We start from the raw sequence: 27042 nt of genomic DNA, 5'->3' as shown, positions 1-27042 counted from the left end.
CTCTCATTCTCTCGCCTGCCTCCCCTTTCTTCCTTCCTTCCTTCCTTCCTTCCTTCCTTCCTTCCCTCCCTCTCTCATTCTCACTTTAGTCCCTCTCTGCCCCATACTCCCTCCCTTCTGCACTGTCCCCTTTCCTATCTCTTTCCTCCCCTCTTTCTTACCTTGTATTTCTCTCCCCTGCCTTTTTCTCCTCCTTGTCTTCTCTCCCTCCCTTCCTCCCCCTCTCTCCCTACCCTCTCCCCTACTCTTTCTCCCTCCCTTATCATAGGTACTATTATTAGAACCAAAGGGCAGCACCTTGGCTCAGACTTGGGGACTGCTGGGAGCAAGACAAGGCCACCATGTGCTTTTGTTCATTCTAGGCCTGCCATAAGTATATCTTGTACACCTTGGTGAACTTCCTCAGCTCAGAGATAGGCATAGTTGCTCTCTGCAGCAAAAAGTGCAAAGGGGAAGGTTACAGTGCTGATGACTTGTTTTGTTTGTACAGGAACCAATGCTCTTCCCAAAAGAATGTGTCTACATCCATGATCCACAAGGCCTGAATGTCCTGAAGAAGGGTTGCGCCAGGTACTGCAATCAAACCATCACGGTGAGTGTGATGGAAAAACACATTCCCTTTGAAAGGAACTCAGCTCTTCTCTTCCTCATTCATCAAGAAGAGCTGACGCCTTGAGCTGAGAGGGTTGGATGGGGCCTAAAGGAAAGCTGTTCCATGCAAAAGGCAGTCCCCAGGACCATCACATGAAACAACTATCTGCTTTTTATTTGACAGAGAGAAAACAGGGTACCAAACTACTGCACATGGTAGAAAGCAGCTCAGTTAAACCTGAGTGCAATAAATAAATAAGATAAAGCACCCCAGCTGTGACCAGCCAAGCTCAGGAAGCCATGAGATAAATGGTGCAGTGCTAGCTGGTGTATCCCAGTTTTAGTATTTTTCCCAGAGGAAGCTAAGCACAGAGAAAGTGCTGTAAGCTGTGAAGTGATTGCATCCTGTTTATGAACCATTGTCAGATGATTCAGGAAAGTTACTCTTCGCAAATTTATGGACTTCATGTTTGTCTGCAGCTCCTGAGCTCTCACAGTGCCAACTATATGGAATGATTTGTGGGTGCTTTGTTAAATACTGCTGATTGTTTTTCTCGTGGTTGTTCTTCCATTGGTCAGTCATGACACGGCTTGCGACCCTGGACTGCTACATCCCTCCAAAGGAGCACAGTCCTGGGCAAGGATAAAGCCAGAGTGAGTGGGCCAGTGCTATTAAAGAATTAAAAGTTCATAGAAAGCATAGACCCTATTAGTTGAAGTCAGAGAGTGTGCAAAAAATAGTGATTTATTCTGAGAAGAGCAGGCAGAAAGAGGGATATTGTTGAAAAATAATAGAGATGCAGAAGCTCCTAGAACCACAGATGGCAAATGAGACAGTCCATTGCACTCCACGGCAGAGATGAGGACCAAGATTTCAGAATTATGAGGGCAGGATGACTCCAGGCAATTCTTGTTGTCACATCATACCTTACCAACTTTGCTTTTGTTTCAGAAACCTGGATGCTGCAAAGGGTTCTTTGGTCCAGACTGTATGCCATGCCCAGGGGGATTTTCCAGTCCATGCTATGGCCGGGGAAATGTAAGTGTGAAGGATCCTGCTGCATTGCAATGAGCAGCTGAGGCAGTGTGGTTACAGAGTGTAGTTGTAGATAAGTACAATTCAGAGTTTGTGCTCCAGGGCTAAGCCTGCAGTGTTGGTAGCAGAAGATCCAGGGAGAATGGCACATACTCGGTGGGATTTCCTTCTTGAGCTCTAATGTGAATCATGTCATGGCTGTTACGGACAGCTCTGGCTATGTGGGATTTTGTGTTGTTCTTCAAATTCCACTTTGTTACTGCAGGGATCAAAGTGCCTTTGATGGATATCAATACCTTGTCTTTTCCTTTGCTCCCTGAGTTTCAATGACTTTGGTTTTCTTTTTGTTTTCCTTCCAGTGCAGTGATGGCATACAAGGGAATGGCAACTGTCACTGCTTTGAGGGTTTCAAAGGAATAGCCTGCCACATCTGCTCAAACCCAAACAAGCACGGCGAGAACTGTGACGAAGGTTGGTAATTCTGACTGAGAATTTCCTCTAGACTAGAGGAAAATGTAGGGCAAGGATATAGTTCATGTGTCCTGGACTCCCTTCTGGCAAGACCAGTGTCATGAGAGAAGTGACAAAAATGTCATCATGGGTGTTCCTTCAAACAGCAGAGGAGAAAATATGCTTGATATGATAGTGGTGATGGGTGTTTTAGAAACATCAACCTCATGCAGGTATGGGACTTTGATTTAGGTGTCTTCTGCTAGGAAAAAAAATACAATTGACAAAGATGTTGCACTTGATAGCCTAAATTTCAGCCTGTCCTTATAGCCTATAAAAAACATGTGCCCAGGATCCATTCTCTGGCCAGGTTTTCAGTTATGATGGATGTCTCTCAGCAGATGTCCCTCTGTCAGAAACAAATGGATGATAATTTTGTGTCACAACAGGTTGTGAAGGAAAGTTGGAAATCTACAAAATGTCATCACTATGGTGGATTCTGGACTTTTTGTACTTACTGATCTTACTCCGTGTACTTGGCAGATTGTGGTTGTGTCCATGGTGTCTGTGACAACAGGCCTGGAAGTGGTGGTGTGTGTCAGTCCTGGTCCTGTAAGGAAGGCTATACTGGGAAATTCTGTGACAAGACGTCCAAGAACTGTGGCCCGAGTGGTCTGTCCCAGTACTGCCACCAGAACGCTGTCTGCAGCCTCAACGACACAGCAAGGTCAGTCTTTTTGGCATGCACACTGAGGGGGCACATTGTCCTTGCACAGGCACACAGCAGCTGTGAGGCTGCCAGCCCTGCACTTGTGTACATATGTCTCTGTGCTTGTTGCACAGCATCGTTTGAGTAACTCAGTCAACAGAGTAGAAGTCAAAGTCAGGTTCTTGCTTGCCTGAGAAGACCAACCTGCCTTTTTGCTCTCCGCTGGCTTTCAGAGGGACTGCTCTACCTGTGTCCCCTTTGTGCTTATACCTTTAAGGTGCATCTGCATGGATGGATACGAAGGTGATGGTTTTTCCTGCCAGCCCATAGACCTGTGCAGTCAGCCAGAGCGGGGAGGCTGTTCACAGAATGTAAGTGGGGTCAGACTGAATCATGGAGAAGCAGCTCCTATCTATCAGAGCAGGGATCCAGGGCTCCTGGGACTGTTACAGATTTCCCATGCTAACTTTCCCCATCTGTAAGATGGGCTGGAATTACAAATGCCTTGACACAGTCATTGTAAGGATGTCAGTCATTTGAGTTGGTGCCAAAATGTGATACTTCAAGGAGAATTTGGCTGGTTTGCACCAAATTATTTTGGCAGCTACAGAGATTAGCTGTACAAGTAATTTTTGGTTTGCATCAGTATTCCCCTCAAGCTCTTCTAACTCATGTTCGTTTCTCTGTTGTTGTGTTCAGGCTGTAGCTTAACTGTGAGCTCCAACTTCTGTTTCCAGTAATGATAAACACTAAGTTATTATCTTTAGTAAAAAACTGTGCTGCTTTATGATGGAAATGACTGCCAAATTGTCAGACCCCTCAGTGAGAGAAAGACAGTGGGCCACGTGGAAGGAAATAGGATGTCATTGGGTACAAAGTAGGTCTTGCCTCAGAGACATCTGCCCTCCATCATTGATTCCATCCCACATGTCCAAGCAGGAGACTGTGGTCCTCCTCTTCAGGGATTATTTATTCTGCAATGGAAGAGCTTTAGAGGATGACAAGGAATGCCCTGAGAGTCCTCAACCACCCCAGACAGAAGTATCTGCCTCCCTTAAAAAAACAAATGTTTCCAGAATCACTTTATTATGAAGTTTTCTATGACTTTTCTGGATGCTTCCACCCCCAGTGCAGGAATCAGGGTTAGTCATTCAGAAGTTCTCCACAGTCTGATGAAGAAGATTTGATGCTGTGTTTTCACTGCACTCTCACCCTTCTTTTGAGTGTAATTCTTTTCCTCTCTCCTCTTCTGAAGGCCCTGTGCACCAGTACAGGCCCTGGCACTGCCACCTGCCAGTGCAATGTGGGCTGGACAGGGGATGGGAAAGTATGTGTGGCTATAGACAACTGCGTGCTGGAGAGCAGAGGGAACTGCCACCTCAATGCTGACTGTGTTTACATCGGCCCAGGCCAGGTATGAGCAATGCTAACAGTGGATTTCACATTTCCTCAGCTGCTTTGAGTGGCCTGGGACTACCAGAGGTAAAAACTGGGCTGGTCAGCAGCAAAGCCTATTTGTCTGCTGTCAGAACCACCAGCTGAAGCTGCAACTACACAGTGTGCTTGCATGTGAAGTGCACTGACAAGTTTAGGGCTGCTGTTCAACACTGAAACTTCTGTGCAGCAAAGAGACTAAACTTCATAATATAGCTTGGGACAAGTCAGCAGTTGCTGTGCCCCCTGTTCCCAGACTGCAGCACTGAAAACCATATGCAGCTGCCCAGATAGTCCACGGAGGGACTACCTGGGCCAAAAGTGAGGCTTCTTGAGATAAGAGGAAGGCAAGCAGGAGAGGTGACTTCCCAGGGTGCAGCTTCTCAAGGTGCTTCTCCCCACAGAGCCAGGGGAGCGTTGAACAATGTACTGAAGAAGGTGCTAAATCTCTAGCAGATTTTAGTGAGCTGAGATGTGCAAGTGCTTTCTGAGCTATCTTGAAAGCAGGAAGCTTTAAAATTAACTCCTCTCCTCTTTCTGCCATTCACAAAGTCTGTGTCATTCCCAGAAAAACTGGAAATAAAGGTGGAAACCATCATCATCATGTGACCCCACAGCCAAGCAGTGCAAGGAATCAATGTGCTTGAGTAACCAGGCAGCATGTGTGCTGTGATAGAGGATGGTGCTCTACTAAAGAAATATCTCCACATTTCTAGGTCTTGAGGGACCAGGAAAAACCTTGGGAAAATAAACTAAGAATAAGTTCTGCTGCCTTAGACCTTTTTTTTTGCATAGCAAATGAGGATGCTCTGGTAGGTCTATAAAAGTGAACTGTCAATGTGCTTGAGTAACCAGGCAGCATGTGTGCTGTGATAGAGGATGGTGCTCTACTAAAGAAATATCTCCACATTTCTAGGTCTTGAGGGACCAGGAAAAACCTTGGGAAAATAAACTAAGAATAAGTTCTGCTGCCTTAGACCTTTTTTTTTGCATAGCAAATGAGGATGCTCTGGTAGGTCTATAAAAGTGAACTGTCTCTTTCTTGCAACTGTGTCTGTTTTTTATGCTGGCGATGGCCACAGCTGTGATGCAATCAACCCATGCCTCATGGACAATGGTGGCTGCCATGACTTGGTGAGTAGCTGAAGAGCTGTCCCAAGGCTGACACAGCAGTGGAGATTCATCTCCTCCCTGACAGAGGTTTTTCAGCCATGGCACTAAGAGAATTGCAAGGCTTTTATGTTAGATCATCCTACTGGCATGCCACTGAGGTGTTATAAAGGTGGATCCTCTGATTTTTGTGAATTCACACAACCAAAACTATCACCTAAGCTTAACTGCATGAGGTGCCACCATAAAGATAACAGAAGAATGGTGCTTGTGTGTACTCCTTTAGCCCAGACTGTGGAAGGCCAGAATTCAGTTCTGAGATAGGTGTAATACTGCATAACCTGTGTTTGCTCTTTAATTTCTCCTTTCCTTGTATTTGCAGGCTACGTGTGTACCCCTTGGAGGAGGAGAGAGATCCTGTGTTTGCTCTGAAGGCTACACTGGGGATGGCATGACATGCTACGGGGACATTCTAAAAGTTAGTGAAAAGCAAATGTCTGAGGTCTTTTTGAGATGTGAGAGAACTGGCTCTCTTCTCACTTTACTTCTCTCTGTGACCTGAGTTGACTCCTTCTCCCAGCACCAGCCTGACAGCACAAGTGTATTCCAAGGCCAATTATTGCCAGTGAAACCATTAGCAATAATTTTTAAGGTGCTTCACCCCTGTGCAGAGTGGACCTGTCCTGTGCAATAAATCATCTTTTCTTTGTTGTTTGGAAAGTTTTTCAGGTCAGAGCTGCCAGGCTCACTTTCTGTCATTAGAAATATCAAAGGCCACTGTGGATTCAATCCCTGTCCCTGGTACACATGAGCAATTGCAGATGAGTTGAAGAGAGTTCATTCCTTTGGAAATATATTTTTTTAATGGTTAAATTTGATTTTAGGAGGGCCTATCTCTCCTCACAATACACAGTGCCTGTAATGGTTGCAAAGAGGAATTTCTAAGCCATTATTGACAGATTCGATATTGCAAAGGGCTCCTTTCTCCCACCTTGAGTCTCCCAGCCCTGCACCCTGTGCCCATCAGGAGTAACTCTTCTTTGTTTCTATTTGGAAGGAGCTGGCCAGAAATTCCCACTTTGCAGACTTCTATGACTGGGTTAAGGTAAGAACAGCCATGGGATGCCCACACAGGTAAGTTCTGTAGAAGTGAAGTCTGAACGCTGCTGTTAGAGGATGAGCAACTCCATTTATCTTTTCATTAGAGAAAAACAAAGCAACAGTGAAGGAGAACTTGCTACAGAACAGGCAGGTGGAAAAGTTATACCTCACTCTTGTAGAGTGAGGGTCATGAGTGGGTTTCGGAGGCCTTGTTCCTAGCACTGGAGGAAACTGGGGCTGTGTTACACTTAATTTTCATGGTTGTACCACCTGTAACTCCTGCCTGTCACAAAACAGCATGAAAGGGAAAGAAGGAGGAACATTATAATACCCTTTTTCAGAAGAACATCCTTTGAGACATTAGACTGTAGGTTTGTTCCTTTTCTCATTACTGCTTCCCTGTCTCTGGCATGGGAATAACAGAAATGCTCCACATACTGCAGCAAGTCTGTGGAAACACACCATGATGGACAGCCTCTAATTGTGCTTTAGCTCACCTGTCCTGCTGCATACATTGGTTTTGCCAGGAATAATCTTGGGCCCTCCCCCAAGACTGATGTTGAGGGTTCAGAAAAGATTTATGGATATGATTGAATGGGTTTGAAGGGTAACTGAAGTATAAAAGCAGGGCTTTAAGCAGCAGGCTTTCCCTTGGTAATCAGGTGTCAGCTGTTTTGGCTAAACCACCTGTGGCATTGATTGATTGCCATGCCCAGGAGAGCCTGCTGTGCTTCTGAGCACATGCTGTCTCCCTACACATCCCTTTCATGAGACTGCAAGAGCAGGATAGCTGTTGGTTGTATTTTGCAGTATAGATGTGGCAGTGGCATGTCTTATTTGTTCATTTTTGTGCTTTGGACAACAGAAATCTCTGTTCAGCATCCCAGCAGGAACCAATGTCACTGTCCTGGTGCCATCAGAGGCAGCTGTCAAGAACTTGAACAACACTGAGAAAGATTTCTGGTTGACCCCTTACATGCTGCCATTTTTAGTCAGGTATGAGGAGCTTTCTGCCTTTGCTTTATTGGGCCACACAATAGGAACAGACCCACTGACTGGATTTCTTCTTGTGCATGACCAATAAGGAGTTATCTTGAGATAAATATAGAAGGGAGTTTAAATATCTATCAGGCAAAGAATTTAGTAGGCGTTTAAAACATAACAGACCACAGGCCATGGGAAGTGGTTTATTTTCATGTATCTGCTGAGAAATATTTTCCGAACAAGTAATTCGCTCCATTGTTCTCTCTACATGCTTAACTACTTCACAGGAGAGATGTGAACATTGGATGGTATGGTCTTATCTCCCTGTCATTACCAACAGGGCCCTAATACTTTCTTTACCTGCCTTTGTTCCCTTCAGGGCCCACTTTCTTGAAGGTGTCTTCACTGCTGAAAAGCTCAAAAAGTACGACAGGCCAGAATTACCCACTCTCAACCCACAGACCAGATGGCAGATAAACACCACGAATGGCGTAAGGGTTTCTTACATAAGGCACATGTACCAGTCTCAAATTTAACTGCTCTAGAGCTGCTAGGTCCCATGGGGAGCCTGGATGGGACACTGGTGCCCTCAAATGCAGGCATCTTTCAAAAACCATACCCAGATGAACCATGTGCAACCTTGAGCAAGCTGTATATCCTTGAGCAAGCTGTATATTTGCTTTGAACTTGCTTGGCAATTTCTAATGCTTTTCCTTCTCCCTCTGGTATTTTTGCAGGTATTTAGCATCCAAAATGCAAGTATAGTCGTCAGTGACATTCCTGCCACCAATGGCATCATCCATGTCCTCAGTAAGGTATGTCAGTACGTGTGACACTGGGAAACGCTGCAGTTGTAGCTGCAGGTTTGTATTGCAGCCTCTGTGATTGGACCAAGGAGGAATACATGGTTGGATGGTAAGGAAGAGATATAAAGGCAAAACATATATCAGGTTATCCCAAGGTCCTGACAGATGTATCCTGTGCAGCAGTGTTTAATGTTTAAAACATTTGTCTCTAGGACAAGTGGGAGGGCAGTTCCCCTTCTCTTGACTGACAGAATAGTTCAGACTATTGCAGAATTGTGTAAAATGAAGCCTCTTTTAATTGCCTTTCTAGCAAGCAGGGCAGTAGTCTAGGGTGATTCCCTGCAGAGCCTCTTGCCCAGCCCTGCTTATGAACTTGCTTTTCTCCAGGTTTTGTTGCCACCTTCAGAAGATATCCCACCAAGTCCTCCTGGTCTGCAGGAACAGCTTGAGACCGTTGCCTCATTCAGCATATTCAAGGAGTTACTAGAGGTAAGCAGTTGAGGTGAGCACTGTTGTTGCTGTCAGAACTGTCTTTTGAGCAAATGCCCAATTTGCCCTGTACTAGTGGACAAAAATCTGGACTGTCTCATGAGAAAAGGGAGACCACGTGTTTCCTACCATTCATGAGGGATCTTCTAAGAAAGCTCTTTTGAGCAGCCAAAGAGTTATATAATTGCAGTCAGATCTTTGGCATGCATTACAGTGGAAGACAACCTGTCTGCTGTAGGTGCTCTCATGCTTGTACAAGGCAGAGAAACCCAGAGGGAAGGGAAGGCTTGTTCACAGCCAAAAAGCTGCACTTATGTCAGCCAGGAGGAGGAGCAAGCAGCTAGATATGTGTGACTGAGTAGAAGTTGTATCTCCCACTTTCAAGCGTTTCCTGTTGCCTGTGTAATTGATTTAATGTGTGGTTTGGTTTTACTCAGTACAAGAGTAATTGATAATGTTAGTGTCTGGACATTTTTAGGAATACCAGCTCATTGGGAAGATTGAGTCTTCTGAAAAATACACAGTTTTTGTTCCTGGAAACAATTCTGTTGAGGAGTACTGCCGTGCTGCCAATGTGACTCAGCTGGTAAGCTCACTACTTGCTTGCAGTTTGAATATGTATTGTGATTAGTGCAGGGACATGTACACTGTCAGATCATAAATGAGTTCAGTGGCTTTCAGCATGGAGAGGAGACACTTATCTGATGCTAAAAGCTCAGAGAGATGAGGGGGTTTCCTGGAGTGTTGCAATGGGATTTGAAAAGAGTATCTGAACTCCAAATGCAGAGTAAATTAATGTGTGGATAGATGGCACAACATGTTACCCTTCCTGGCTGGCTGTGGCAATTATCAGACTTCTGAAAGGTTCTAAAAAACATTTATGGCTTCATCAAGTAACAGGACCATCAAGTTTGATCAGTCATCTGTGACAGAGTTACTAGGCTCTGTGAGCTTAGTTAGGTGTTAGAGATGCTTAGGAACATCTCTTGTGCCATACCTCTGACTGAACTGTAGTCTAGGAAATCAAGAGAGTCCTAACATTTGTATTTTTGTGCATTTAGGACAATGAGACAGTGCAGTACCACATTGTACTGGGAGAGAAGCTCTTGCCCACAGACTTGAGAAGTGGAATTCATAAGAACAGCATGCTAGGGCTCTCCTACTGGCTAATGTTTTACCAAAACGGCACCCAGGTATGTTCTGCCATCTGAAGATCTGACTTGGCCTGTCACTTTCTAAGGCTGGTGCCTGGATACACCTGTTCCTGTTTTGCACACCCTTACAAGTTTGCTTCTGTGATTGTCTGACAGCTGCTAAGCAATCCATGCAAAAGGAGTTGAAGGTAATCATCTCAGCCATTTTCTTCTCTTCTGCAGAAGTTTGTCAATAATATTCCTTTGGATGGGAAATTCCTGGAGACGAAGAATGGCATGCTGGTCGGGGTGTCACAGGTGCTGCAGATACACAAGAATCGATGCACTGCCAATACCACCACCATACAAAAGGTAATGATGAAAACCAAGGAGCTGACCACCATTTCACAGGGCTTCTCTCACTGCTGGACCAAATTGATGGATAAAAGACAACCTGCCTAGTCTCTCCACATGGATGAGACAGTAGGTTGTGGTCTGACCCCAGATAAGCCTCATGTGAAACAGGACATTGTGGAGATTTGTCACCTCCTAGCCTCAGATTCTGTACATCTCATGTAGCAGGTCTGCAGCTCCTGTGCAGATCATGTTCAGTTCACTTGCTGGGGTTCTCTCACAGTGGCAGCCATGGGGCAGGCTGGTTCAGGAACTCCCAGATACTCAGCCTTGGAAGGAGAATCCAGTCCAAATCTTGCATGCCATGGCTACAAGCTCCCTTAGAAAATGCTGCCTGGACTGCCTGGGAATCATGGCCAAAGTCCAGCTTGCATGTACCTTGTGGCTCTTGGCAATCTGAAGTTTGCAGGGTCACACTGAGAAATGCCTGCCTGTTACAAATCAGAAAAAATGTTATTTGCAGCCCTGTGTGAAGGAACTCCAGGCCTACAGAAAGCCCTACTCAGCTCAGAGACTCAGGAAAGGTGTAGCACGTGAACTCTTCTTTTGGTGTTTTGAGCCACGGAGATCAATACACGTTTGTCCCAGCCAGCAGCATGTACAGCATGTGCATTGCCATTTGTAATTCAAGAGTAGTGTCTTGGTGTGATGGAGGTAGAGGGCACACACATGACTTGTCCTGTTCTCTGTGCCCTAGTCAAGATGCGGCAAGTGTGAGAAGGGGATCAAGTGTCCGTCTGGATCAGTTCTTGTGGTGAGTCTTTGATTTCTGTGACAGCTCAGACTGTTTGCCGATAGTGCTTTGATGTCCTTTTATTGCTCTATAGATGTCATCTTGACACCTGAAAAAATGTGCCCTTGAGTCCTCTGTGGCTTTTCCATTACCAAGGTTTGTAAGAGAAAGCAGCAACCAAGGGAGGATTACACAGGAAAGACGTGGATATGAATCACAAGGCTTTGTACAGAGCTAGCACCAGGCTTTGCCTGAATTTCAGGAGCCCTTCAGAGCATGCTGTGTGGGGAGATTCCCCACTTAGCAGGGTAGAAGAGATGTCTTTTTTTTTTCCCCATCTTTCACTCTTTTGACACTATCATCAAGTAAAGCCAGTTTAGGGATGTCAGTAGCAATTTCCCTGCTTGGACCATTGGTTTGTGTGAACAAACATATGGGTTGGTTGTGCCTGTAGCTTGTTTGTAAGTGAGTGGCAAACATTTTCAAGAGGAAAACAGCTAAACTTTTCAGCTCCATGATGGCTGTGAATTGCCTAGCAGCCACATCTGGCTTCTTAGGCTTTTTTGCTCTACTCCATGCCCAAAATTTTCCAATTCTGTTTTCTCAGTATTCAGACTGACATGTACACCACGGATTTGGCAGCTAACAAAATAGATTCTGTGGTCACCTCACACCTAGAGATGCCTGATTAGTCTCAGGTCTGGACAGTCCACACGTTTAGTGCTGTTCCTGTAGGATACAAAGCAAGAACATTGACATAAGCACCAAAACGTAAAATGTTTGTCTAAATATTGTAATGTCTTCTATCTGTGTCTATGTTAATTATGTGTGCAGGAATTGCCAGGCAGCAAGAACCTCCCTCGCTGCCAATTGCGCTCTGGGGATGCACTTGGCTGCCATTTCACCTGTGCCAAAGTTTCTCTGGTAAGAAAAACATTTGCCTCAGATTCAGTTTGACAAAAGCAAGATAGGTATCAGAAATAGAGCCATGGAAGTACAGGCTGTGCTGCAGCCCTGACTGCATTTGTGCCGTTGTGTAGCTGAGACTGGGCTTGTCTGGGAGTTGCTCTCTATCCTGGAGATGGAGGGCACTGAAGAAAAAACAGACCTGTAGAAATGTCTGTACAGTGATAGATTGTGGTCTGCTGCTTCAGTATTGTTGCTCTGGGTTTTGTCCTTCAGAGGAAGAGAAGGAGTTGACTGTAGTCTGGTTTCTTAAGGAAATGAGGTATGAATAATGGCATTTAGCTTTGTGCATGTGCCTTCCCGAATAACTGATGACTAATTGGAGCTGAACCAAAGGAAGGAGCAAAAGGTCTCACACCTTGTGTTATGTGTATTACAACCCCCACCAATTTTGTGGAAATGTGTGGCTGGGAGAAAACACTTGAAGAGAAAATGGTAAAAGAAAGAGTTTTGTGAATTTGAGCTCTTATAAGTATTACAGCATCTCCCTGGAAAGTTTAGTGGGAATGGAGATGGAGGAGAAGGGAGAGAGGGAGTTGGACATACAGTACACACATGGAGAGCTTCAGTCAACACTTGTACCTCAGTGGGTACTTCTGTATCCTTTCATTAGATGATGTTTCTTTTCATCTGTACTGTCCAATTTGGTCCCTCCATGGGGGGATGGTTTCCTCCCTCTGTAGGTAGGTGCAGACAGAAGTGAGAGCAGCTAAATCAGGCTTCTGCACCAGATCACCTTCTGGCACAGCCTCTCTGCCCAACAGAGAGACACACTAGGGACACAGGCAGGAGATAGGCTGGAGGTGCACAGAACTGAACAATTTAGCTAATCACCAAAGAGGCAGTGTTGCTCAAGAGCATTGTAGACCTTTACATGAAGCAACAGAGCACTCCGTTTAGGGTGTTCACTCCATTCTGCCTTCACACACCTGGCCCTCTCATGTGTGTCAGAAATTCTGGCTGTCACATAGTTAAAGGACTAGAGTAGCTCCCACAATAAAACTATACCTTGTCTGTGCTGCACAGGGTGGTTCACCCCAGCTTGTTCTTGTTGGTTTTCCAGAGGTCTGTCTGCTGCCCCGGCTACTATGGACACATGTGTGAGATGTGCCCAGGGAAGCCAGGCCAGTGGTGCTCTGGGAACGGGGAATGCCAGGATGGCATTGAGGGCAGTGGAGAGTGCCGATGCCAGGAGGGCTTCCATGGAACTGCCTGTGAAATGTGTGAAGTGGGACGATACGGGACTGACTGCAAATCAGGTGACACCAATGGCTGCTGCAACTTGTCTGTAATGTCCTGCTTGCAACAGGAGAAAAGTGGCCATGCCTCAGCTCTCGGGAGGGTTGATGGGGGGCAAGAGATGTCCCAAGACCTCTGAAACAGGCAAATGGCTGTCAGGCAACCAAGAGAGGGACAGTGGGAGTCAGCACTTGTGGTCACCCACAGGAGTGATCCCATTTTTCATCCACAAACCAAAGCATGTACTGTGCTATGCTGCTCATCCTGCTGGTACCCAAACTACAGAAAGTAGAGACAGGTCATCTGTTCCTGGGCTCTCTGGCCTGGCAGTGAGGGAACAAGAACTAATAGTCCTGTGGCACTTTCTTTATGGCAGTTTGATGTGTTGGATTAGGAACAGAGCAGCCAGTGAAATGGCAGCAAGACTGTGTTTGTGAGACCTGGTTGATTTGACAGTGACAAGTGTTTATATTTCCCCTGCAGAATGTGCCTGTGACAATGGCATATGTAACGATGGACTGCAAGGGGACGGGAGCTGCGAGTGCTTCCCAGGGTGGAAGGGCCCTACCTGCCATGAAAGTACGTGAGTGTGAAGGGGCCCGTGGTGTAATATTGCCTTTTTGGCAGAAAAATCTATGTGATCCTCTTTAGCTGCCAGAGCAATTCTGTTAGCTGAGCAAGGTAACCACAGTCACATGTACTTTGCAGCCCCCCAAAAAGCTTTTCAGACTGTGCTTGCTCATTCCTGCATACAAAGCTGTACTTGCAGTGTGACTTTCCCAATGGCACATAAGCCCTCAAGTTATTTGGGTGAATTTCATATTGAGAAAAGCATGTCCCTTGCTTCCATGTCCACTGAGATTTGAGGCATATCAAGACCAGCAGCCCCTTGCCCTGGGGGAGAGAGAGGTGGAAGCTCCCAGACAGATTGGGCTCACCATGACTCTTGTTATTTGCCTAAGAAGGTGTCAGGGCCTGTTTTGAACCCCCAAAGGGCCTCAGTGTGTCTGCTCAATTACTTTTTCTGCTCACAGATCCATTCATCCAGGTGAGCTCAGGCCATGGTCTATAGTTTTCAATGTCTGTCATTGTGTATCAAAGTAACAAGTTGAAGATGAATTTGGGATTATGATTACCATTTGGGTAGGGAGGAACCTAAGCTTATGCTTCATGATTTTAAAGGTTTGCACACAGAGGTTGATTTTATAGTGAAGTCAAATGCTTCAGGATCATTTAGAAATAGAAATCAAGTGGAGCTGTCCTCTCTAGTGCAAATGTAAAGCCTGAAAACAGTTCATCTTTTGCTTCGAAGGGGCCAAAGCCAAATGGCTCTGTATGTCTGGGTTAATGAGGTTTTGGTCCTTGTTTCTTTCCTAGCAGTGTGGAGGCCACACAGATAGAATGAAATTGAACCATTAGCTCAGACAGGGAACATTGAATTCGCTCCATTGCAAAGTGTGTCAAAACATAAATCCCATGAGGTTTTCCTGCTGCCACATTGGACAGGAGAGCTAGCATGACTCCTGGTTTGCAGGGCCCTTTTCTCCAGAAATGGCCCCAACAAGACCTAAGTTAAAAATGCCAAGTCCCATTTGTATTTTCTCTCACAGGAATCAAGATCGACTTATGCAATAACACTTGCCATCAAATGGCCAAGTAAGTGCAGACAAGGGCCTGGGTCCTCCATGTGTGTTGGTATGTGTTTTACGCAGAGATGCTTAGGGCAGAAGGTGCCTACTCTTTAAAGATGCATAAATGTCAGTTCGATTCTGGGAACTGTCTTGGGTGCTTAGCTGCATCCGATTCCCCCCAGGATTTTGTCTGTCTAAATTCATTCCAAGTTCATTCTGCATGTGTGGATGGGAGAAAGCAGAGACTCCAAGGTGCTCCAAGTCTGGCCATATGCATGGAGCAAATGAACCAGCCTTTTACAAGCCCTTCCTGCCCCTGCCAAGGAATGAAATAGGGCTGTAATGACTCCCCCTTGCTGCCTTCCCCATCTACCATCTGGTCTCCTGTTTCGTGGTACCATGACCCAGCCATCCTCATCATACAGTGCAGTGAAAGTGCACGGTGTGAGGCCTGGGCCTGGATGCCAGGTCCTGGCCAGTGTGACTTTGAGTGCTTGGTGCTGTAAAGAAATACACAGCATGTTCCTCCTGTGGTCATTGTGGTCTCTTGCATATGCCAGACTTGTACAGTATTTCCCACTGGCTGAGCAAATCAGGAGGTGTAAGTGATTGTTTATCCCTTTCTTGTTCCAGCTGCCTCAACAGTTCCACAGATTCCCTACCTGTGTGCATCTGCTCTGCTGGATACACAGGGAACGGGACCCATTGCACTGGTATGTCCAGCAAAGACAAAGTGAAATAAATGGCATGATGTTTCCTGAAGAAAGATCATTGAAATCCTTTTCCTCTCAGCCATCCACCACGAACTCTGCCATGCTTTGGTAGAGAAGTTTTCCAGTTCAGAGCTTTACACAGGATGCTCTTGATGTTTCTAGAGCCTGCAAGAGAGGGATAAAATGTCAGGCAAGTGTAGAAGGGCAGTTCTTACTGTTTGTGGAGGAAGACGCACATGAATGGGTTGTATTCTGATATCACAGCAATGGTGGCAAAGAGAACAATATTGGCCATGAATCACTGGAATATGGATGTTTCAATTCTCTAGAGTTTTGTGCTGCTTCTATTTGCTGGCCAAGCCAAAATTGGGTAGAAACAGTGCAGCAGTTGTGCCAAAATGAGGTAGGATTTCAGGATACTGCTATAAAGCTACATACAAACCTGGTCTATGTCAAAAGCAAACAGACCAGGAAAAAACGAGTGATAAAATTGTAACAGTGAAAACAGTGGTAGTCATCACAGTGTATGTTCAGTGTTGCCCTTGTTGGAAAGTGAGTGAGGGGAGGAAAAGGCAAAAAAACCCCAAACATTTACATTGTTCAGGATTTTTTTTTTCTTTCTCATCTAACCATGAGTCCTCAGTGAGCAAATGATGTGAGGGAAAGACTTCGTAGTCCAATTTAGGGCTACTTAAGCTCAGCTTTCTTCCTCGGACTGGCCTCTCTCAGGTCTGGATGAGGCCACATTGCCTTGCAAGGACTTACAGTTTCATTGAGAAACAAAGGGATTGTAACAAGGTGTTGTGATTTTTGTGAAGATGGATGATCATTCTGGCACAGTTGATCATCCTAAGTGCTCTGAGCTGATTCTGCTTCTCTCGTTTGTGGTCACAGAAATAGATCCATGCACTATCGATCACGGTGGCTGCTCCGTGCACGCTGTGTGTACTAAGGTGTCCCCAGGAGAGAGAACCTGTGTCTGTAAGGAAGGCTACGCCGGGGATGGGACACTCTGCTTGGGTGAGTGCTCGGTGCATGCTTTGGAGATAGCATCAGCTGTGCCAAGGGGAATTTCAGACTAAAAGCATTAGTGTTTTCATCTCAAACCAAAAGAGCCCTGAAAAGTTCCTTGCTCTGATGCATATTGTGGAGTCCCAGAGACAGAGGGTGAGGGCAATCTCCCACAGTGCTGCTCTGAGATGAAGACAGAGCTGTGGGAGAGACCGTTCCTCTCATATCCTTTCAAGCACACCCAGACAGGCAAGGAATTTTCTGTGAGCAGATTTATCACAGCTCAGAGACTCGTGTGGCAGCAGTAGAACTTGCAGTTGCGCCCCATTCCTTTGCTATCACAAGACAGTTTCCCAGGAAAGTGTTCCCCAAGCTGGAAAGGTTCTTTCTATTGCTTTCCCAATACCTCTTTGGATCACCAGTTCCCAGCTGCCTTGAGCAGCCCTCAGCAGTAATGTGGCCTTACTGTTTTACTGCAGAAATCGATCTCTGTCTCGAAAACAACGGTGGCTGCCACACCAACGCAGAGTGCATCAAAACAGGCCCGAAGAAGGTATGTAGGATGGATGTCAGGGCAACATTATTATGGAATATGTCACAGTGTGTAATTCTCTAAGAGACAGTCCTTTCCATCACAGTGCCCTGCTTTGTGCTTACTGCCTTCCACATAGAGAAGTTGCCTGGGAAGGGCATGAAAAGATTGCTGTTTCCTCGAAGGCAGATGGCTGTGTTGGCCAGAGGCTGGAGACAGTCTCGGGTTATAAGTGTTGTGGACACAAGCATGGTTTTTCATGAGTGTGGCAATGGATGCTATACCACATGCTTTCCATCCAGTGCAGCAAGTTCATGTTATCTTTACTGGGTCCAAGTTTCAGACTGTGGATCTCTTCTCCCTCCAGGTTGCCTGCAACTGTCTTCCTGGTTACAGTGGGGATGGTGTGAGCCAGTGCAACCCCATCAACTTGTGTGAACAGGTATGTCTATGTTTTGCTGCTACCAGAGGTGAAGGCCACAGCCTTGAAGTGTTCCTTTCTCCCAGCAGTTAACAGCAAGAACAGCATTAGCTGACTTATTTGGAGCTGAGCTTTCCACATACTGAAGGGATTTCCTTGTGTGTTTGGTTTCCACTGCCTCTCACAATGAGCTGCATGTGAGATGCCTGGCACTCCCTCAGTGTGCAAACAGTGACACAGGATTGGAGGCATGAGGGCTTTTTCTGTGTGTCCATTTTGTGCACGATGTGCTCAAGAACTTTAGAGTATTCTGTGCTCACGACATTGCTGCCATGCCAAAATATCTCCCTGAATCATGGGGTAGGTCATCACTTGGTTCCAAAGTGAGGTGTGAAAGTCTTGTCTTGTTGGAGGATTTGGTGCTGGAAAGCCCTTGAGGATATGGGTGAGGTTTATTCCCAGGCACTAAACAGGGTGGGGGGATTTCCTTGCCCCTGGGCTGGATATAGTTAGCAGCTCCCACATACTAGTGGCTACTCAGATTGCTGGAGATGCTCCTCCATGCAGGCCTTTTCCTTTCTTGCTAGAACAATGGAGGCTGCAGTCCCTTTGGGCTCTGCAGGTACACAGGCCCTGGCACTCGGAACTGCTCCTGCTCTTGGCACAGTATCGGAGATGGCTTCACCTGCCGTGGCAAAGTGCATCAGGTGAGAAGCATGTGAAACATCTTTTGTGCTCATGTCCCCTGCCCTGCAGCAAACCACTCTCTCCTCTCCAAGTGTGGGGTACAGGTGAGATGATCTTAGTGCCATATTGACATGTGTGTGGTGTAGGAGTGGAGACAGGTGCTGTGAGGCAAACTCTCCAAATATCATAGGTGTGTTTGGTGTGCCACCTGTGGGAGAGAATCACAGCAAAGTGACTTTGCACTGAAAGGAGCCATGCCATGAACACTCTGCTGCTCTGTCAGCAGCATTGGCCATACCTCCAGGGGGGCTTTTTTCTTCATGTTATAAGCAAATGGGAGTGACTTTGTTTTTTTCCCAAGACAACTCACTTCTGCCCAGTGGGATGAGGGCAGGTGTCCCTTGTGGCTATGCCAGGATTTGGGATCAAGTCTGGAGGGCAGCAGCCTATGTCTAGTTCTGTTGCCAGTACAGCAGCTGTCCTTGGGCAAGTGGTGACCTTCTCAGGCAGTAGCAAAAAAAAGCTGTCATCCCCACAGCAGAACCAGGAGAAAAGAGATGAACTTTTGTGTGCTTCTGCTCTTACTTAAAGTTGGTGTGGTGAGGAGAGAGAGTTTTCCCTGCCAAGATATGTCAGCATCCCAGAACTGATAGTGACAGCGCAGTGAGGTTGAAGCAGAGGTTTTGTGAAGCAGCCAAGGTGTCCCATGAGCACAGGGTCAGTTATCTATGAAACAGCTGCTGCAGAACCAGCCAGCTTTCATCTTCTGACCACTCCATCCTGCAGCACTTGTGAAGTAAACGGTGCAGGCAGAGGTCACTGTAATATCCATGTCATCTCTGCCTGCAGTGCTGGGGAGGGAGGGAGGGAAGATCATTATGGTGTGTCAGGGGAACTGGTGTCTCATTAGGGTGGGAGAGTGACCTGGAATGGAAGGCACAGGTCACTGTGCTGGCTGGAGCAAGTGGAAGGGACCCACCAGCTGTTTCTCTTTGTTTAAGGAGCTCGGAAGGATTCAGCATGCATCCATATTCTTTAAGATGATACAGGTTGGTGACAAACAGCTTTGTTCTTGTCTCTGTGTAGTAGTCCCACTTAGGGTCTCCTGTAAAGGGTCTTGCTAACTGGAACTGTGTTTCCCTTCCCACAAATGTTCTTCTACCACAGGCAGAAAGCATCAAAGAACTCAGTGGGGCAGGGCCTTTCACTGTCTTCGTCCCACAGGCAGATTTCATAGGAAACACCACAACGGTAAGTGTCCTCCCATCCCAAGCTCTGCCCTGTGCCTGACAGCTCCAGCTGTGGCAATGTGCCCTCTGGGACTGCTCTGCCCACTGAATTGAAGCAAAGGGGCTGCACTGCAGAGGGTTGAAGGCATCCTCTGTTCTCTATCAGTGTAAGAGCAGAAGTTTGGAGACCATCTCACTGAGGAGACAGCCTGGGCAGGGGTGAACATGGCTCTTGTTGTAAGGAGGTCCTTACTGGAGACCCTGTCTCATGGGCCTCAGAGGCACTGTGTCAGATCAGTGATGCCTTCCATTGCCCATGGAAGCCCATGAGGCTGGTAACAGCAAGGCTTCCAGGCAACTGTGACAAAGACCTCTTATCCCTCCTCTGTGCCCCAGACCCTGCCATTCCAGTTGCCTTCCTTCTAGTGCCAACAGGTGGTATGTTTGGGGCAAGTGAAGAATTGCAGAAGGAGAGATCCCTACTCATGACTCTGTGAACTGGGTCCTTAACCAACAGCTTTTTGATGTCAGTGTAATGGAATATCTTAATCTCATCACTGACAAATCCTGCCATGCAACTTCACACCACTAGTCCTAACCTACACCCATACACCCAATAAAGGAACAATTCTCAAAGGCCACATATCCCAGATGCCACTTCCTCAAGGACAATGTGGTCATTTGTCCTCCATCAAAGGACTTCGATGCTGGGTTTGTCAAACTGGTTGAAATTCCCTGAAGTTCTCAAATAGTTTTGTGCATTTACCATGTTTTGGGGGGAACTGGCTTTCCTGGAGGACACCATTCACACACTCCCAGGGAATTGTTCCCTGCACCCTCTATAGGCTGCAGATCCCTGCCTGGGATTTTGCCCACCCTTCTCCAAGGAACCACATTCATGGATGCTAGATGTCTGTGCTGAACCAGTAATACAACCTTCCTGTAGGAGAATGGGCTGGGGCAGGAAAGGGTTGTGCAGCTCCTTACCCAGAAGGGGCTTGGGGAATCCAGGTCTCCCTCATCAGGGCTGGGGGCCCTGCATGCAAGCAAAGTGTCCCAGTGTGACCTCATTTTTGCTTTCTGTCTGTAGTTTGAGGAGTGGAAGAGCAGAGGTCTTCTCCGGGACCTGCTTCGCTACCACATGGTGGGCTGCCAGAAATTGCTCTCCAGTGACCTGGAAGACCAGCAGTCCCTTACATCTTTATCTGGCCACAAAATAAATATCACAGTGAATGAGGTAATTCCCTTCCCTGTCCCACTTGTCAGCATGTCACTTCTGCAGTCATTTGAAGACCACTATGGTTGTGGCAAGTGACTTGCCTAGGGCCCACAGACAGCTCACAGGGCAGTGCCAGGGTGTGAATGCCTCATCATGTTCCCTCTCTCGCAGAATAGCATCTATCTCAATGAGGAGGCCAAAGTGGTCATGAGTGACATCATTGGCGTGAATGGGGTCATTCATTTCATCAACCAGATCCTCATTCCAAGTGACCTGGTGGACCGTAACATTTCCTCAAAGCTCTCACAGGTAAGGCTGAAGCTGTGACACTGCCCTGCTCTGGTGAGGTCAGGGCCAGCATCTCTCCTCCACCAGCACTGACAGTGCTGTCCCTAAGCCTAATCCCGAGGCTGCATGGCCTGCTCTTCCTCTCTGACAGCATAGGGGTTGTCTGAGGGCACAGATTTGGCTTGTGAAGGTGACAGCATTTGTGGCATAGCCATATTTGGGACAGAATGAACCTTATCACTAGGGAATCACAGTGCTGGATATAGGCAGTGGGATCATGTCCTGTGCTAGGACATCACACTCCTTTTCCAGCACTGAGCAGATTGCAGCATGATTGACAGTGCCTTTCTGGTACTCTTCAAGCAAGCACCTGGAGCTTATAGATCCTGCATTTTACAGAAGATAACACATATTCTGTGCAGCATAGCAGAGTGCTGGAATTCATCCCAGTTCCTGCCATAGCAGTGTCTGCCCAGGATGAATTAGAAAAGCGGTGGCTGCCGAATGCCAGCCCTTTCCAGGCCAAACCATCAGCATGATGGTGACAGAGAAAAACTTGTGTTTAGCTGCTGTAGTTGTTCACTGTCTGGTTTCTCCCCTGCATTGCTCGTCCTGCAGCAGGGAAGCCTTAGTGACAGTTGTTTGCTTTCCTTCCTCTGCAGCAGAACATTGTAGAAGTGGCAGAGGCCTTTGGGTACACCATTTACAGCAAGCTGCTGAAGGTGAGTGGCCTGACCCTGCTTCTCTGTGAGGAGGTGCTGTGTGCACATGCATGTTCAGTTTTGGCTTGTGGCTCTTTCCTTTGTATCCCTTCTTATCTTGGACAGGATTCAGAGCTGCTGCCACTGGTTAATAACCTCAGGCATGGACCCTTCACCATGCTGTGGCCCACAGATGCTGCATTTGATGCTGTCCCAGAGAACAGGCAGAAGTGGCTGTACCGCAGAGAGCATCGGGACACACTGGCCTCCTACCTCAAAGCACACATGATCTGGAATGCAAAGGTACATGTGACAGCACACAGGCTTGTACCTCCTGAAGGCCACGTGTTGCCACCACCTGCCTATGGTTATGTCAGAGAAACCTTGCCAAATATTCTACTACTGTGCAACGTGCAGCATATCAGTTGTCTTGAGAAGACAACACTCTTTGAACATTTGAGGCAATTACAGCTTCCTCCTGAACCTGCGGTGGCTGAGCTGAAACCTTCTGTCTTCAGCTTCTTGGGCAGGCCACATCACTGCTAGAGTGTCAACACAAGGCTCACAAACAGGCTCTTGTCTGCATGGGTGATGAACAACGGAAGAGTTCAGCTGAGCAAAACCAGGGCCTGCCTACACACACTGGTCTCTTGCTGCCCTGGAACCAGGGACTGACCCAGCATAGTTATGCTGTGCACTCAGACCAACTTCATGTACTGCCACCTCACACTCCTCTGAGTGTGACTGCTCACCCCTGTCCTCACCAGCCAGCATCCCATTAGCACGGATTCCCAGTTTTGCCTGTCTCTCCCTTCACATTCTTTTTCCTTCTTAGATTGTTGCTGGTAATGTGCCCCAAGTTGAAAAATTACGGACCATGCACGGCTCCACTGTCTCATTCAGCTGCAGCAAAACCCATGTGGTGAGTGTTGGCAATGCCAAGCTTGGTTTCCCAAGGAGCAAGTGTCCCTGGGCATGGCCACAGGACAACTGGTGCTCTGTATTGGGCACCAGCAGGAAGTGAACACAGCTTGCAGGCTGGGACACCCTATTCCCCTGGCTACAGCTGAGCTGTAGAGAGGCTGGAGATGTTGTGGCCAGAAGTGCAGAGGTGGTGTGGTACCTGCACACACACATCACGATGACCTGGCTGCAAAGTCAACCTCACAGTGCTGCGACCTTTACAGAGCACATGCTCCACAGACAGAGGCCATCCTTAGGAGAGGTGGCCATGAACAGTGTTAATTGGGAAGGATGGTCAAGGACATGAGTACAGAGATTCTGGAGAGTTCTTAGGGTGATTAAGAAATCATGGCAGCCAAAACCAGGCAACTTTGGGATGGTGCAACCAGGATGTAGGAACATGCCAGAATCACAACTTGCTTTCTTCCTCTGTTAGGGGGAGATACTGGTGGGGAACGGCGAGGCCACCATCATCCAGAGGCACATGGAATTCAATGGGGGCATTGCTTATGGCATCGATAGGCTGTTGGAGCCACCGGATTTGGGATTTCGGTGTGACGAGTTCAGCTTTGTTGAGCTACAGGTAAGCATTTGCAATGAGGTCAATGAGGATCTGTGCCACCCATGCAGCCCCATGCCTGGGAACAGGGAAGTTGGGAGGGCTTGCTGCTCTTCCTTGGCAAAGCTCTGAGCAGCTGAGAGGCAGCAGCACATATTCAGTTGTTGTGAGGTTTCTTTCTCCCCTCCACAGGCATCTAGAGAGAGCTGTGGACTCTGTGGCTTCGAGCCACGCTGCCCTGCTGGCTTCGTTCAACGGGTAATGTGCACAGCTGTGTCACCAAGAAGGCCTGTTAGGGGACCGATGACAACACGCACGGGGCCCTCATGTCTTAGCAGAAAAAGGAAGGCCCAACTGCATGTGGCGAGTCCTTCAGCTTGGTTGCATAGTCCTTGCCTTGCCTCAGGGCATGCAGTCTGTAGGTCAGGAGCTGGGCTGAGCAACAGAGGGTCAGGGACTCCAGTGGTCTTTGCTTGGCCAGTCCCTATGTTGGTGACAGGGGCTGCAGGAGTTCCTCCAGCAGCACTGGGGGCAGCTCTGGGTGCTTTGTAGCAAAAGAGCAAAAGCCTGGTCACTGGGGGTGGATAAGGGATCCCATGGTGAGCAGCCTTGGGAGGCAGTGGTTGTGCCCTACTCTCATCATGGGCTTCTGGCATGTCCCTTAGGTACGTCTGTGGCTCCTCTGACACCGGCCCCAAAACATGTTAGGAAACCTCTGTTATTTGTCATAAAACTGAATGAATAGCACAAGAAAAGTCAAGGTGAGCTGTCAGTGACCACTGTGGCAAACTGTCTTTTGCCTGTTTCCTCGCAGGGGGAAACCAGGAGCTGCTACTATTATGAAAACCATCTGCTGAGAAACACTTTTCTGCCTCACCGCAACCCCTTGGTGCCACGGTCGTGGTACTCCCCGTGGGAGCCCTTCAGAAGACACTTCTCTTCCAGGGGGCCTCTGAGAAGAGGCTGCAGGAGGATCTGTGTTTCCAGCCAGTGGGTCCCACAGTGCTGTGCCAACCGCTATGGCCGTGACTGTCAGGGTAAGGAGCTGTGCCACCCTTTCCTGCTCCAGCCCGTTCTCCTACGGGAAGGTGGCATTACTGGTTCAGCTCAGGCATCCATGAATGTGGTTCCTTGGAGAAGGGTGGGCAAAATCCCAGGCAGGGAGCTGCAGCCTATAGAGGGTGCAGGGAACAATCCCCTGGGAGGGGGTGAATGGTGTCATGACTGGGAATTCCTTTTGCTTGAAGAACCTCTTGTCCCCATGGAGAGCCCTGGGCACAGGGCTGCCAGGGGTGGCTGTCAGATGTGTCACTTGCCCCTAGATGTTGCCAGTGCGCAACCATTCCCTGACATCTGCACTCTGTGCATGGGCAGCTTCCATGTCCTTGGATGAGTCTGATGCCAAGTTACTGTGGGGCAGTACAGATGCAGCACATTGCAGGAGAGGGTCTTCTCAGTCTGGAAGTTCTGCCAAACTTGTCCTTCTTGCCTCCATTCCCAAGTTTACAGTCATGGGATGTCCCCAACACTCCCTGCCCAGACTGCCAAGGAGGCTCTGTGGTCAGAGCACCCCGTGAGCACCAGCTCGGGTGGCACTTGGTGTGCACGCTCTGCGGGGGCAGTGGGTGGCTCCCCTCCAGCACAGGGTCACTTTGTCACCATAGCCTCACTAAGGTGCCCCATTTGCAGCATGCCCAGGGGGGCTGGAGGCGCCGTGCAGTAACCGTGGTACCTGCGATGACAGAATCGGTGGCTCAGGGAGGTGCAACTGCAGCCAGGCCTTCCTCGGGACCAGCTGCGAGCTGTGCGCGCCGGACAGATACGGACCCGAGTGCCGAGGTACCCGGGGCTGGGGCAGCAGTGCACAGGGCTGTGCAGAGTTGGCTGTGGCACCCGGTGCAGCTTGGAGAGGGGGTAGGTGCCGGGCTGACCCCTTTGCAGCCTGCAGCATGAGAATCAGTGCTGCCATGGTCCCCACAGTGCTCAGGTGAGACCTCTGGGGCTGCAGACATCCCTCCCCGGGCTCTTGGCTGGACAGACATTAATCCAGCTGTAGTTGGATGAGGCTGGGTGGCACGTGCTGGGAGCTGTGACAAGGCCATGGGGTGAAAGATCCCTTCTTGTTTGTCAAGCACAGCTGAGAGCCTTGGTCTGGCAGAAAGCATTAAGATGTGTTTTGAGCTGGAGGACATGTGAGTTGTGACAGACTGTGTACAGAATGAGCATCTCCTGGGCCATGCTCAGCAGGGACCTAGGCCCATGTGAGACAAAAGCAGAGTCCTCCATCCTCTCATCCCCAGCTGGGCCATATGGGGTCTCCAAGAATGTTTTTGATGGCTGAATGTTTGCAGGGACTCAGAGCGAGAACCACATTTCCAGAAGTGCCACAGGGAAAGGACTGTTGGGGATTTGTGGGTGCAGAGGGATTTCCTCTCCTCCATGAAGGGTGGGGGTTACAGAGAGCTGCCATGCCCAGCTTCATGCACTGCCCACACAAATCACATTTCTGCCATGTGGCTGTCCCAAGGGCCTGAGCATGGCCTTTCCCTGTCACCAAGGCAGATGCCATGACAGCGTGTTTATCCATTCTTCACAGAGTGTAATTGTACCGAGAACGGTGTGTGCAATGCAGGGCTGCACGGCGACGGCTTCTGCTTCTGTGCTGAGGGCTGGACTGGAGATCGCTGCGAAATCCGACTAGGTGAGGGATGCCAAGCCCCACCACCCACTATTCTCTGGGACCTGCTGCTGTTATTCTGCTTTCCCAGCAGCTGGATTAATCAAGCAGCCAGCCAGAAATACCTCCAAAAAGGAGCTCTCAGTTGTGTGGCTCATCCTGTGATCTCACCTGTGCTGTTGAATTTCACAAGGGCTGGGGTGGTGAGGAGGAGGAAAGCAAGCTCCACTGGATCATGAACAAGTCCCTGAGGTCAGATGCTCCAAGAAGAGCTTGGGGCTGAGATGATGGCCTGAGGTGTATCTGAAGGAGTAACAATCCTCTGTGTTTGGGCAAGGCATCTGTGAAGAGCACAGGGGGAGGGAGAGAGGGGAGAGTGGGGCAGGTGTCCTGGGGCAGAGGCTGGTGATGGCAGCCATGCCTGTGTCACAGCCCTTAGACCATTCTGACCTGTGTGTGTTCTGGTTCCAGTGCTGACACCCACCTGCTCTCCACCGTGCCACCCCCAGGCCGTCTGCCGCGCCAACAACCTCTGCGAATGCAACCTGCACTACGAAGGGGATGGGAGAACGTGCTCAGGTACAGGAGAGCCACGAGAAGGGCTGGGCTGGAGGGCTGGTGAGCAAAGGGGAAAGCAGACAACATGGCAAGGCCACGGGTGACCATCTCCCAGTGGCCACGTTAGTGCGGCAACTGGCAGGACAGCCAGACTGACCCCCAGGACACCTCGTGGGGTTAACCCACCACTTTTACCCCCGCAGTGATTGACATGTGTGGGCAGGACAACGGGGGCTGTGCCAGGCACGCGCACTGCACGCAGGTGGGCGTCAATGTCTCCTGTGCCTGCGCTCCCGGGTACACGGGCGACGGCTACGTCTGCGACCCCATAGACAGGTGTGCAGATGGCAGGAATGGGGACTGCAGCCAGCACGCCAACTGCATCAGCACCGGCCCGGTGAGTATGTGCCCTGGCTCTGGGGAGAGCCACGTGCCTGGGAGAGCAGTGCAGGTGGCTGCCCTGGGATGCTTCAGGCTGCTGGAGGACACCAACGTGACAGTGTCCCCCTCTACTACAGTCTGTGGCTCCCTCAGCTGCTGCACTCATCCTGCAGGTCCTTACCACCATGCAGGAGCTGTGTCTCCATCTGCTGCCTGGCTGCAGTGGTGGTCCTGGGGATGTTATGATGAGGCCATTTTCCCCCATTCCTCTGTCTGA

General features: G+C 48.5%; 1 protein-coding gene across 1 annotated transcript in view; it reads left to right on the top strand.

Annotated features, from left to right (window-relative positions):
* STAB1 (stabilin 1) overlaps positions 1-27042 on the top strand; it is a gene marked incomplete at its 3' end in the record, with an annotated part of 57577 nt that overhangs the window by 27409 nt on the left and 3126 nt on the right. The window contains exons 22-61 of the mRNA XM_009079199.1: positions 491-592; positions 1544-1630; positions 1987-2098; positions 2621-2804; positions 3064-3157; positions 4042-4200; positions 4477-4541; positions 5237-5354; positions 5713-5808; positions 6388-6435; positions 7297-7427; positions 7795-7906; positions 8153-8230; positions 8609-8710; positions 9189-9296; positions 9772-9903; positions 10087-10215; positions 10955-11011; positions 11825-11914; positions 13020-13215; positions 13679-13774; positions 14806-14851; positions 15460-15539; positions 16434-16559; positions 17030-17103; positions 17450-17524; positions 18091-18210; positions 19358-19441; positions 20510-20656; positions 20810-20947; positions 21565-21655; positions 21761-21930; positions 22463-22549; positions 23027-23173; positions 23342-23407; positions 23964-24186; positions 24839-24988; positions 25746-25850; positions 26298-26405; positions 26588-26781. Of these exons, the coding sequence (XP_009077447.1) occupies positions 491-592; positions 1544-1630; positions 1987-2098; positions 2621-2804; positions 3064-3157; positions 4042-4200; positions 4477-4541; positions 5237-5354; positions 5713-5808; positions 6388-6435; positions 7297-7427; positions 7795-7906; positions 8153-8230; positions 8609-8710; positions 9189-9296; positions 9772-9903; positions 10087-10215; positions 10955-11011; positions 11825-11914; positions 13020-13215; positions 13679-13774; positions 14806-14851; positions 15460-15539; positions 16434-16559; positions 17030-17103; positions 17450-17524; positions 18091-18210; positions 19358-19441; positions 20510-20656; positions 20810-20947; positions 21565-21655; positions 21761-21930; positions 22463-22549; positions 23027-23173; positions 23342-23407; positions 23964-24186; positions 24839-24988; positions 25746-25850; positions 26298-26405; positions 26588-26781 (4527 nt within the window). The remainder of the gene's footprint in view (positions 1-490; positions 593-1543; positions 1631-1986; positions 2099-2620; positions 2805-3063; positions 3158-4041; positions 4201-4476; positions 4542-5236; positions 5355-5712; positions 5809-6387; positions 6436-7296; positions 7428-7794; positions 7907-8152; positions 8231-8608; positions 8711-9188; positions 9297-9771; positions 9904-10086; positions 10216-10954; positions 11012-11824; positions 11915-13019; positions 13216-13678; positions 13775-14805; positions 14852-15459; positions 15540-16433; positions 16560-17029; positions 17104-17449; positions 17525-18090; positions 18211-19357; positions 19442-20509; positions 20657-20809; positions 20948-21564; positions 21656-21760; positions 21931-22462; positions 22550-23026; positions 23174-23341; positions 23408-23963; positions 24187-24838; positions 24989-25745; positions 25851-26297; positions 26406-26587; positions 26782-27042) is intronic.

Source organism: Acanthisitta chloris, unplaced genomic scaffold (assembly GCF_000695815.1).
Source record: "Acanthisitta chloris isolate BGI_N310 unplaced genomic scaffold, ASM69581v1 scaffold4477, whole genome shotgun sequence".
Taxonomy (NCBI): Eukaryota; Metazoa; Chordata; class Aves; order Passeriformes; family Acanthisittidae; genus Acanthisitta; species Acanthisitta chloris.
This window is presented reverse-complemented; position numbering and strand designations above follow the sequence as displayed.